The sequence below is a fragment of the Equus caballus genome, chromosome 2 (genome assembly GCF_041296265.1).
Source record: "Equus caballus isolate H_3958 breed thoroughbred chromosome 2, TB-T2T, whole genome shotgun sequence".
NCBI lineage: Eukaryota > Metazoa > Chordata > Mammalia > Perissodactyla > Equidae > Equus > Equus caballus.
In genome coordinates this window covers 44108096-44120969 of record NC_091685.1, presented here as the reverse complement: position 1 = coordinate 44120969, position 12874 = coordinate 44108096, and the positions used below count along the sequence as shown (strand labels likewise).

Here is a 12874-nt window from a genome sequence, read left to right as displayed (position 1 = left end):
CCGCATCCCTCACATCTCGGGCTCAGCCTCCTCTTGCCACTACTTCATACTCCTAGTGATCCAAGATGAGAAAGGGCCTGAGAGCTTTGCCCCCAAGACCATTAGCTTAGGCCCTGGGTGCTCCAGAGTCTGCCACCTTCCCTGCTAGCATAGGGACGGCTCACACTGCTCTGCTCCCCTTGCCCCACATTGCTTGGCCTCAGCCCAGAGGTTCCAAGACAGTGGCAGCAGGATAAAGGTAATGACACCAAGTATATAGGAAATCTTTTTATTTCAAGAAATATGTATTGAAGGCATCCTAAAACCTGAAACAGGATTTTGGACATGTAAGCCTACAGAACAGACAAATAAATATGCAAATCTGCCCCATCCTCTGGGGTTGGAACTGGATGTCAGACACTGGAGGGAGGTGGTATCCTTTAGTATGTGAGAGTTCTGAAGTCATAAATATAGATCCTTTATAGGAGTAGATCAGTATTAAATACTAGTCACTGAATTTTTATAACTTAATTTGTCTTGAGACTGATAAAGCTGTGTACATCCAACATGTAGAGACAGTCCCACCCCCAGTTGGCCCAGCCTCTGTCCCCAAGTCAGTGTACAGACATTCTTAAGTGGCAGGGGCTTCACAGCCTAGAACCCTGCCCAGGGGAAGTGGGGAGGGGAGCAGACATTTCTGGAGGGACCTGCTACGGCCGAGGCTACTGCCTCCACTTCCCATCCTTGGTCTTTTAAACCGAAGATGGGGTGTCCAGGTGGTGGGGACCCAGGTAGTTCTAGAGAGTGAACACAGAGGACGACACCCGACCTTCTCTCTCCTTCACTGGCTCACAGCAAACCATTATCTAAGCAGCCACCAGACAGCGGGATGGTCAGTCACATGGCGGCCAGTCATGGTGAAGTACCAAAGGAGGAGAAAGAGCAGGAACCCAGGACACTGGGCCCCTGCCACAAGGGGGGAGCTTCTACCGGGAAGGTCAGACAAAGGCCAGGCCCTGGCCCTCAGTGCTGACCATAACCACTGCGGCGGGCTCCAAAGGCCGGTTCTGTAAGAAAAACAAGAAAGCGTTTGCAGCTCCCCTGGCCCAACAAAAAAGCTTTATATGATACCTCTACCCTTAAGTCACCACCCGTGGGAAATCCTTGACCTTGACAAAGACCCAGCCCCACCTATCTGGAGGGCTGTGGGGTGAGCTCCAGTGACCGCAGGACAGTCACTCTCTGCTCCCCATCCTGCCTTCTTGGACTGCCGAGGGGGTCCTCTAGGGAGACAGCCCCGAGGAAGGGCACCAGGGTGACCTGTCACAGCAGTCAGCATAGCATCTACCTGTGTGCCGTGTCCCCACACCAACTGGGCAGGACATAGTCTCTCTGGCACTGAGCTCCATGTCTGGTATATAATCAGGAATCCATCAATGCTGTGCAGCGCAACCCTGCTCTCCATCCCCCTGCCACTGACAGGAGACAAACCACTGTGCCTGTGCAGCCTCTGCCTGCAAAGGAACCCAAGACGGCCACCCCACCAAGCACGGTCAATCTCTGGGTGGGCTCAGACTGCCAGGCAGGCACTTGGGCCAGAAAAAGGCCCCAGGACCCCCTGGGGAGGGAAGTGAGGGCTGTGGAGAGGAGCATCTAAGGCTGAGGGGGAGAGGGGCAGGGGAGCCCTGACTCACCAGGGGAGAACACCCAGATCAGGAAGAGTGAAGGTGGAGACCAAGTGGAGGGTCCCCAAGGGAACAGAGGGCTGAGCACCCACCTGGGCCAAGGCCTGGGGCACAAAGCAACAGCACGGGGCTGGCCGACCCCAAGAAGCCCAGGCACATGTCTCCCTGAGGCCCACAGGAACCCACAGCCAGGCCTGATCCAGGGAGCCCCACCAGCCCACCTCCAGCAGCGCCCAGCACACAGTGGGTGCTTGGGTCAGCGACAACCCCAAGGGGACGGGAAGGGCTCGCTGTGGTGCCAGGGTGCCAGAGCTCTTCATAGGCACGATGGGGCTCTACCTAACAGCGTGCAGGCCAGAAGGCTTCCTCCCCAGAAGAACTTGCGCCATCTGACCGATAAAAGGGTCCTAAGTGCCATTTGTGACATGACAGTGCTGAAATTCTTTTTGTCCTGGTGAGAACACATCTCCCAGGTTAGTTCACTGGGGAGGCAACTCAATGAACGTGTGCTTTCAATTTATCTAACGAGGAAAATGCCAACAGCCTCCTCTCTGGAAGGGAAGGAAGACAGATTCAAACAAAGGCTACTTTGGGAAACCGGAAGGGACAAGACCTCCCAATCCAGAAATGTTCACGCTCCCCAGAGAAAACCAGGGACCCTGAGCCGCAAGGTCTCCTGGGAGCTCTTCCTGCTGCGCCCTGGAGCTGGCCCTGGGCTTTCTGAGGAGCTTAAGCCATCCCCCACCCCACAGAAAGCTTCAACAATGGCATGGTGATAGATTAAAAACCAAACAAACCGGACCCTGTTTCTAGCTGCCCCCCTTCTTTTAAGGAAGGGCTGAACTGCACTTCAAATCTCGCAAACAACCATGGAGGCCGCCCAGCCCAGGGCTTCCTTTAGAAGCAGTGGGACTCTGCTCACAGGCCGGTGGGGGCGCCTGCAGCCGTCTGCCTGGCTGGGTTTCAACAAGGCTCCCAGGGCCTCCCAATAAGGAGCTATGACCTTGTACTTGCAGGCTTTTGACCTCTCCTGCATTGGCATGGGACGAAGGTCCCAGAGAGGTCTCCAGGCCAGGTGGGGACACACCAGTTGGTAGGGTGGGTGGAAGGGGACACCCAACACCTGCCTCAGCCCAGGTCTACTGGAGACAGAAAACACGCAGCAGGCCCCTCAGGGCCCCCTTCAAGGCCACAATCCTGTCCAGTCGCACCACCCTGTGCCCCTGGGTCGGAGCTCACCCCCGGGAGGCCCACCCCTGTGAGGAGTATGTTGCTGTGAGACCCCAGCTGGGGCGAGGAGCTAGGCAGGCAGATGCCCTCCATCTGGGGAGCTGGCCCACTGGGACGTCCAGCGCTGGACATGGAGTTTGAGATCCCGCTGCAGCTATCGTCTGCCTGATTCCTGATGCTCCAGGACAGCGAGGTCCGCAGGAAAGCAGGAGGCCCAGGCCATTCTCAGACCCTCACGGGAGGACCCCACCCCCTCCACTCGTACCTCAGAAGCGGCCCTCCTCTCCCGAGGTGGGAGCAAGCAGGCGCAGGTAGTGGCAGCAGGAGGCGTGTGAGCTGCATTGGTGAGGGATGGGTCTGAGGCTGGGGGTGACCTGCTGGAGCCAGAGACGTCCAGCAAGGAGGCATCTCTTCCAGGCCAAGGGAGAGGCATTCGCAACCAGCTTTGGCCCCAGCAGCCATGACTCAGGCTCTAAATGCACAGAAACTCTCCAGGCGTCAGATCCTGAGGCTCAGTCAGCAGCCCAAGAGCCAATGCTCCACCTGGTGAGGCCAACCTGTCCTCGTGTGCGAAGGAGGGGGTCGCTGCCCCCAGAGGTGCTGGGTTACCTGCACCGAGGCCCTCCCTGGGCCAGGCCGGGGCTAGTGCAGCTCACCAGGGTTCTGTGGCGGCCGGTGCCCCCGCCCCACATCCATGTCACTACTGCCACTGTCCAGCTCAAAGCCACGCCCGCCAGAGGGTGTCTGGGGCATGAACTGGCGAAATATGCTGACACTCCCGTGCCAGAAGGTGGGCTCTGGGAGCCGCCCCACCACGCTCCATGCCCGAGTCTCCGGATCATAGGCCTCCACCACGTCAGAGAGCTCAAACGTATTGTCGTATCCCCCCGAGACGTACAGCTTCCCTCCGAGGACGGCCAGGCTGCCCCCAACGTGCACCTGTGAGCCAAAGGAGAGGGGTGAGTGGAGACTGGCAGCCAGGGCACAGAAGAATCCCTGCTGCCCCTCTCCAGGTACCCATGACCACTGGGAGGGGTGGCCTCAGCACTTGCTGGAAGTTTCAGATGGGAAAACTGAGCCTCATATGGCTGATGGTGGCTGAGCTGGGACTTGATCCAAAGCCGGGGCTCCGAACCAGAAGGCTGTACCACCCCATCTTTCCCAAATTTGCTATAAGGAGTACATGTAGCTCATTATAGGGAAAATATAGTTACATTTCCTAAATGTTAAGATGTTAAGCTGTGATGTGTAAATTGTGATATCTGCCATGCAGACGTTATCACGAGAGCAGGTTTGGAAATTTTAAGGAAGACAGAAAAGAAAGATGTAGATGGCTGTATATGTTTCTGGGACTAAGGAGACTGCCCACATGGCTAAATGCCTCCGAGCCTTCCTGGCTCCATCACACTGTCAGGCTCAGCATCTCTCTTCTCGACAAGCAGAAAGGAGAGACCCTGATCTGGCAGCAGCAGCAGCATGGGTGTCCTCTTCAGAGCACACAGCAGGTGCTCAATAAATGTATTCTGAAGGTCAGTTCCTTAGGAACCAGCTGAGGGTGTGTCAGTCTCCAAAGACCTTCTTATCCCCTCTTTTGCCCCCTTATTCACTCTGTTCCAGCCACACAGGAGCCCTGTTCTAGGCCTTGTTCCAGAAACATCCCAGGCATGCCCTGCCCCAGGGCCTTTGTGCTTGCTGTCCTTCTGTAGAACACTCTTCCTCAGTATGCTCTCTGGCTCGTGGCAGGTACTCAGTGAATACTGGTGTAATGAATGAACCTGCTAAGCTATGTGGCCCTGGGATGTTATTTAAGGTCTCCGTGTCTCAGCGACCCTCAAGAACAAATTGAGGGTCACACTAGCTCTCTCTCAATGAGATAACACCCGGAAAGGGCTCACCATGGGCCCTGCCCATCAGGACTATCTCCCAAACACTTATGATGACGCTTGGGCCAGAAAGCAGGACCAGCCTGTGCTTCCAATGCTGGCATGTCTGTAAATTTACCTGATTCATAGAGGGGATCTTGTCCCATTCGTTCTTTGTCGGGTTATATACGTCCACCTCGGCAGAGTCATCCCTGTGGAGAGAAGGAGCAGAGAGAGCAGGTCAGAGCAAGGAGGAAGTACCCCCCAGTGTGAAGGGCTAGAGAAGAGGGTCCTTCAGGCCCCTCTACCTTGAGTATGTGGCTGACACCATTTGGCCCAGTGGCCAGTGGGACCCCATCCCTGGTTTACAGGAGCCAATTTCAGACCCCGACACCTATCTGGCCCAGCGTCTGAGGCCAGAACTCAGCCTTGATCCCCAAACCCTAAGATCACACCCTCTGGTGCTTAAACCTTTCCCTGCCACCCAGCTCCGACACGGCTGTCCTCTTTCCTGGCTGCAGCCACGCTGGCTTCTCTCAGATCTTGAACTTATGGTCCTTCTTGCCCCAGGCTCCTTCTCATCCTCCTGATTTGGACTTATGCCATCTCTTTAGGACAGCCTTCCATGGTTGACCAGTCCAGGCCAGGCCTCCTGCCCCACCACACACCCCCAGTTGCCCCAGGCTGCTCCTTGGCCTCTGTCCTCACCGCCACCACCAGCCTCCCCGCCCCGTCCCGTTCACTGCTGTGTCCTCAGTGCCCAGCAGGATAAACACAGTCACAGGAACTGAGATACCGGCGCTGCCCTTCCCTTTGGGGTCAGGATCCTTCAGCCTGTTTGACAGGCTCCTGATCCCTGTAACAAAAGGCTCAAAGGCACAGCCTTGAAGAGCAAAGACAGTACCCCGCAATAGCAGCAGTAATGACGATCATGGTCACAGGTCAGGGGTCAGCCGAGGGGCCCCACAGTAAGTATCTTAGGCCTTGCAGAGCAGACGGTCTCTGTGGCTCCTCCCCAACGCGGCTGTTGTGGCTGAAAAGCAGCCACAGCTGTACGTAAACAGAGGGACTGGCTGCGTTCCAAGACAACCTTACTTAGAGACACAGAAACTTGAATTTTGCATAACTTTTCATAGGTCATGAAATATTTCTCTTGCTTCAATTTTTTCCTCCAACCATTTCAAAATGTAACAACCATTCTTAGAGTGTGGCCCACGTGATGATGGCAATACCAGAACCTGCTTGGCTGTCCTCCCCCAGCAGAGACATGCAAGCTGCAGCCAGAAGGCGACAGGCTGGACAGTGCTCCCAGTTCATTCCTCTGCGGGGGCTGGGATGCCCCAGCCGAGAGCCACCTTAAATGAGGATGAGGACAGAGGCAGGGCATTGCTGGGGAAGGAAAGGGGCTGGGACCTCCAAACAGCACTGGCTGCCTCCCTGGGGACGGCACCTTCCAGACAGGAGCTGCCCTGATAGGTAGCATTCTGAGCAGGGGCTCGGAGGTGCCGAAGTGCATGAACAGCGTGGCTCTGGGACAAACACTCCAGAGTGTCAGCCCCAGGCCTTGCCGAGACTCTCAGCCAAGGCCAGGTCCCCATGACTCACCTGGAGGACAAATGGGCTGCCTTTCCCTACCTCCCACTCTCTCAGTCAGGTTGGGGGGGTGGGCAGAGGTGAGCCCGCCCTCCAGGGCTTGGGTGAACCCCCAAAAGTGGGTGTGGAGGGTGCCCCAATGCGTCCATGTGAGGAGTTTAGCAACTGACAGGTGACTCAGACCAGGAAGAGGAGGCCGTGGGACCTCAATCTGCAGACCAGCCCTTGGGCACGCCTTGCTCTACGACCACAGGGCAGGGAGAACGTTTTCAAAGGCGCTCACCCTGGAACTACTGGTGAGGGGCTGAAGCCAAGGTCCTGGCGCTCTGATAAGTTGTATTTATAGCCATCTCCACCCCCTCCTTGAAGACATCTACAACGACCTGGGGGAGGGAGAGCTGTGAGAAAGGTCAGATGATGTTTTCTAACAGGAGCAGGCTGAGATTCCAGGGCTTTCTCAGAGCAGACTGCAGGTTCCTGGCACACGGTGATGCCTGGCCCCTTGGCCACTTGCATGGCAAGCAATGCCACCTCTGTTCCGCATGGGCTCTCCCAAAGCCTGGGAAGGAGCCTCGAGTCAGGCGGAGGAGAGGGAGGGACAGACAAAGGCCAGCACAGCTCAGTGAGAGAGGGGGTGGCCAAGAAGCAAAGTGCACTGAGGCTCCCAATTCAAAGCCCCAGACCGCAAGGGGACAGAGGGCTCCGCCATTCATCCCTTACTCTTCCCTCCTGGTCCCGGAGCTCCAGGCAAGCTCCAGGCCAGAGAGCAGACCAGCAGGTACAACACCTACAATGATGCCTGTATGTACCTACGGACACACGCACTTGCATACCCACACACACACACACGGAAGCTGCACACAGTTGGCAGGGAGCTCCTACGCCCCTGGATGCCCAGTGGCCCATGAGGAGGAGGCATTTGGTTACAACCAGTCATCAAGATCAACGAACGCACGGCGACCCACTGGCTGCCTATCTCTGCTCCATGCTGCTAAGGACACAGCCCAGTGCAGGGAGTCCGTGATGTAATGACATCACGCAGGACCTGGGTCAAAGGTACTTGGTTCAAATCCTCTGTTGCTACCTAAAGCCTGTGGCTATTAAGTTCCCTAGCCCTCAAGGCCTCTGTTTTGCAATCTGTGAAATAGGGACAGCAGTGGTGCCCATCTCATTAGACAGTCATGGAGATCAACTGTGAAAAGGCCCAGGAAGCAGGCAGCACAGAGATCGACTCGTCTGGCACCCCAACACACGCTGCCTGTTGTCATCATTCCCTCAGGTAGCTTCGGGGCCTGTTCAATACCAGGTCCCTTTCTGGTCCAGAGTGGCTGTGGGATCCCCGGAGAAGAGCATTCATTCAACAAGACTCATGAGCCCTCCCTGCGCCAGGACAGGCGAGAAGGGGCCAGACAGAATCTTCGGAAACTCACTGAACACACAAGTACCTGGGGATAGATCCCCCACCTACCTGAGCATGGACACTCTGCCAAGCGAGTAAAGGGTCCCTCAGTTGAGGCCACATCTCCCTAAAGGCTTGAGTGTCCAACAAGCTTTCCTCTGGTCTTTTAAAGATTTGAAATCCCTCTTAGGCAGGGCATGTTCCTTTCTGAAAAATGCCAAGTGAGAACAGCCGGCCCTGGTGGTCCAGTGGTTAAAATTCGGCGCACTCACCACCGCAGCCTGGGGTCATTTCCCAGTCAGGGAACCACACCACCCGTCTGTCGGTTGTCATTATGTGGCGGCTGTGTGTGATGCTGAAAGCTCTGCCACTGGTATTTCAAATACCAGCAGGGTCACCCATGGTGGACAGGTTTCAGCAGGAGATTGTAGACTAAGAGAGACTAGGAAGAAGGACCTGACCACTCACTTCTGGAAAAATTGGCCATGAAAACCCTATGAAGAGCGGCGGAGCATTGTCTGATATGGCGCCAGAAGAGGAGAGGGTGGCACAAAAAGACCACGAGGCTCTGCTCTGCTGTGCACAGGGTCGCCAGGACCAGGAGTTGACTTGACAGCACTAAACAAATGCGAGAACAACCAGGCTTTTAGTGGGATCCTCCAGGTGGATGTCCAGCCAAAGGGACACATTTTATCTAGCTTCTCAAAAAGTTCTCTGAAAGGATCTAACTCCATCACACTTGGGATCCCTGGATTAAGAAAATCTAGAAGCCCATGTAAACCACTCTAAGAAACAGGAACAAAGGGTCAGAAAGACCCAGCCTCAGAGCCCAGCTTTGCCTCAGTTTCCTCACCTGTGAAATGGGGAGAACAGTGATAAAGTGCTTAGCATGGGGCCTGGCAAGAAGTGCGGAACGCACGGCCTCAGCCCCGGGGACTCACCTGATGAAGTACATGAGTCCATTCAGGGTCACCGTCTTGGGGGCGAAGGACCAGGGTGGGAGCTGGCCACAGTCCACCAGCGACCACAGGTCCGTGTCCGGATGGTAGCACTGCATCACCATGGTCTCCTTGCCAGCCAGGGAGCCAATGGCGTAGAGCCGGCCGCGGCAGGCAGTGGTGGAGCAATTGTCCATGGGGTAGGTCATAGGCTGCAGGGCCTCCCAGGAGTCAGTGGTGTGGTCGTAGCGCTCCGTGCTGTCCGCGGCCACCACGTACAGCAGCCCGTCCAGTACAGAGGAGCTGTGGTACTCGCGGGCCTTCAGCATGGGCGCCACCTCCGTCCACTCGTTCACACTCGAGTTGTACCTCCACACGCAGTCGTAGAGCCGGGAGCCATCAGACCCGCCTGCCGGGATGCACAATGGACAGGTCAGCCCACATCAACTTGGGGTGAGTCACCTACCCGTGCCTTCCTGAACTTCCGAGAGGGCGTCTCCCAGGGGAGGAATGAACCTCACTGTGCTTTGATGTGAACATGTTCTCTCTCATCAAAGCCCAAGGCAGGGACTCCAAGCTGGGGCTAAGGCAATACCCAGGACGACGGCCGAGCTTCGTGCCATAGAAACACCACCAAATCTTTGCAGCTGAAGCAAAGGCCCCAGGGCTACCCCCACAGATGCCGTCAGACCCCTCACCTGGACCAGGGCATCAGGTCTGAGTCAATTCTCCCAGAGAGCCACAGGATGTAGGGGGAGGGGGGGTACACAGGGGCTTGTTCACCAAATCCCAGGCTTCCGAGGCACCCCCAACCAAAGCTGTGCCAGGACCAACTGAGTGGAAATCTACTTCACGCAACCAGCACAACACCACCACATAAAGTAAAGCTGCGAGTGGACTTCTGGGGTTGGTTCTTGATTTAGGTGCAAGTTACAGAGGCGTGTTTTGTTGGAAAAACTCATCAAGCTGCACAAGTATGATGTATACTCTTCTGTCTACATTTCTTATTTCAGAAAAGAACTAGGAAAAAACTCCCAGTGGTGCTGGCTGTAATTGTAAATTAAACAGGTCTATCGGGGACATCAAAACTCCCACAGCATGAAGGAACCCTAAGAACTCTGGGGGCTACAATCCCAACTCCCCAGGCTGGCGCCACAGGGCAGAGCAGGCATGACATTCTATCCGTCTCACAGCCCAGAGCTCTTAAAGGAAGAAAACAAAGTTCTTGTAAAGTCCACTCTGCCTGCCTTCTCCCTTCCAAAGGACCCGTGTCAAGGGCAGCTGGAGCCAGTTTTCCGGCCCTGCGAAATTCCCTAGAGGCAGCTGTATGGAACGACCCAGCCACCTGTCTAAACCCGAAGGATTAGCTGCTCAGCTGAGACATTTATGGAAGCGTGTGCAATGTTGGGGCGAGTCTGACCAGTTCTGGGAGGAAGCTCACTGGCAGAATTTTCAGGGAAGTCGGGACCATGATTCCCAAACAACACGGCCAACTTCAGATTGGATTCCGGGAGATTCCAGCAGAGGCTGGACCTGGAGCTGCAGGCCAAGGCAGCTTGGCTACAGAGCTGAGCATATCCTTGGGCTGAGATGCTGCCCATTGTCAGCTCAGAGCCCCAGGGCACACTGGAGCACGTCTCAGGGCTAGCTTTCTCTCTAACATGCCAGGCTGGGCACGGTGGCTGTGAGGACCCAGCCCTGAGCCTCCCCAGCCGGGTAACAGCCTCTGAAGGGCTCAACGCACGCTTGGTCCTGTTCTTTCCTTATATAGCCGTCAGAGACCGCCCCTCGTCATCCCACGGAAGGAGGTAGCCTCCTGTTCGAACCGAGATTTATCTTTAATAAAAAATGTGGGAGAAGCCCGGGACTGAGGCTGGCTGGGACCCGCCCAGCATGACTCGGCAGTGTTTTGGGGTTTGGGCCAAAGCAACTGGAAGGAAACCTTAGCATGTGACTATGTTTACAGTCGCTGTGTAGGGAGCAGCCTAAACACCACGTGACCCACACCACATAGCCTAGGTGTAAGTCCCAGGGAACTTTGTCACCCATGACAAAATGCATGTGTCAGGAGGCCCGTGTGGCTCAGCAGTGAGGAGAAATCCCCTGGGAGGGGATAACGCATGTCTCACAGGGCAGCGCATCAGCCTGTGGCCTGTCCCCTGGATCCCGGAGGGAAAAAAAGAAAGCACCCATTGTGTAGAGTGAATGCCCCAGTATCTTCCAACCAAATAGCCAGGCACCTCCCAGGCAAGGAGTGGGCTCCCCTGGGCAGGCCACACGGCTGGGCGAAGAGAGAGAGGGAGACCCACAAGCAGTTACTTGTCTCGGCTCACACAAGGGGCTCTTTTTCTAGGTTGAAAGTATTAACCCTAGACCAGTACCCACTGGCCAGCTTGCGGGAAGGGAAAGGGAAATAGTCGCTTGCACTCAGGTGAGGTCCCTGGACTCCAGGTTCTGTTTCCTGGGGACAGACGTGATCCCCCAGGGGCGCAGGAGGCCAACCCGAGACCCCTGCCTGGGGGGCCGGCCGGTCCTGGGTCCTCCTAACCAGCCCCCAGGCAACTCACCCGTCACGTAGATGTCATTGCCCAGCGCCACGATGCTGTAGCCGCCGCCCAGGTGGTCGGGGAACTCAGCCAGGTAGCGCCACTGGCCCGTCTGCGGGTTGTAGCAGTCAACGGTGACCAGCTCGTCGCAGTCCTGGTCGCAGCCCCCCACAAGCACGAGGATCTCGGCGAGGCCGGTGGAGGGGCGCGGGCGCATGCGGGGGCAGGGCCCGCGGTCGTGGCGGTCATAGCGCGCCGCCTGGAAGTCGCGCGCCTCGCGCAGGAGGCGCAGGCAGGGCGGGCAGCGCGCCACGAGTGGCTCGGCCTCGACGTGCGCCAGCAGGTAGAAGCGACGCACGAAGGGCAGGCGCACGGCCTCGAGCAGCTGCGGCCAGTGCGCGGCGCGGCGCGGCGGGTCGGCGCGCACCCAGCGCAGCGCCAGCTGGTAGGCGGCCTCCTCCTTGGGCACACACAGCCCGTCGTCGCGCAGGTAGCGCAGCAGGCGCGCCAGCGGCAGCCGCTCCAGCTGCTCGGCGCCCAGCTCGCCCACGTGGCGCAGGATGAAGCGCTGAGCCGCGCTCGCCAACCCCGCGCAGCTAAAGGCCTCGGCGAAGTCCTGCATGTCCAGGCAGTTAGCCAGGTCGAGCTGCTGCTGCAGAAAGGCGCCGCACGCCTCCTTCACGGCCGGGAACTGCAGCAGGTCGGCGGCGCGCAGCAGCGGCTCGGCGTTGTCGCCGCTCACCGCCACGCGGCCCGTGTAGCTGAAGTCGAGGAGCAGCTGCAGCATGTCGGGCGGCACGCCGTGCAGGCGCACCCGCTCCGCGCGGCTCTCACGCAGCTGCCCGGCGAACATGGCGCGGAAGTAGGGGCTGGCGGCCGCCAGCACGGCGCGGTGCGCCGGGAAGTCGCGCCCGCCCGCCGCCTCCAGGGTCACGTCCAGGAACTTGCGCTCCGCGCGGAGCTGGCTCAGCCCGCGCAGCAGGCTCAGCGCGTGCGCGGGGTCCGAGAAGGGCAGCACGGCCAGGGGCGCCGGCCGCTCCATGGCGCTCTCGCTGCGGGGCGCGGGGCCGCTGCGCGCGCTGCCTGGGAACGCCGCGGCCGGGGCCAGCGGGAGAGACGCAGCGCGCTGCGCGTCGCCGCTATAAATAAGGCCGGGGGCCGCGGCCGCGGGGGGGCCGGCCCGGGCGGGGGGCGGGGCGCCGCCGGCACCGCCCACTTAACCCCTCCGGGCCCGGCGCCGCCGCCCGGGCGCGCGCGCGGGATCGCCTCCCCCCCGCGCGCGCCCGCCCCCGCGCTCCAGGCTGAGTCACCGCCGCCCGCGCCCGCTCCCTCTCTCCGCCTTTCCGGGGCTTCCAGCCGCTTCCCGCCGACGCCCGAGCCGGGGACGCCTGGTGACAAGTGTCCTCTGCGAGGGGCGGCTGTGCCGCGCGCCGGGATCGGGGGCCTCCAGGGCCTGCTCACGACCCACCCAGGCCCTGCTGCTGAACAAAACCCGGTGGGAGCTCCGTGCCTGAAACCGAAGCCACCCCTTTCGCGCCAGACTTCCCAACTGCGTCCGCCCCTGAGCCCCGGGGCTGCTCGGTACAATGGCCTTTTTTTTTTTCGAATTCCACTACTTCCAAGGGTTGCTAGTTAACCCTAT

At 58.4% G+C, this 12874-nt stretch overlaps 1 protein-coding gene across 2 annotated transcripts; it reads right to left on the bottom strand.

Annotated features, from left to right (window-relative positions):
* Positions 1-254: 254 nt before the first annotated feature.
* On the bottom strand, positions 255-12395 carry KLHL21 (kelch like family member 21). 2 transcript variants are annotated; one of them, XR_002806349.2, is made up of 5 exons: positions 11254-12374; positions 8690-9095; positions 4896-4968; positions 3160-3833; positions 255-1046 (listed from the first exon to the last, which is right to left on the bottom strand). XR_002806349.2 is itself a non-coding variant. In XM_001915239.5 (4 exons), exons 1-4 carry the CDS (start codon positions 12272-12274, stop codon positions 3537-3539), a joined length of 1797 nt encoding a protein of 598 aa, XP_001915274.3. In that variant the 5' UTR covers positions 12275-12395; the 3' UTR covers positions 255-3536. The 2 variants fall into 2 exon arrangements, 1 of the variants encoding a protein (XP_001915274.3); XM_001915239.5 differs by having other exon boundaries at positions 255-3833; positions 11254-12395.
* Positions 12396-12874: the final 479 nt, after the last annotated feature.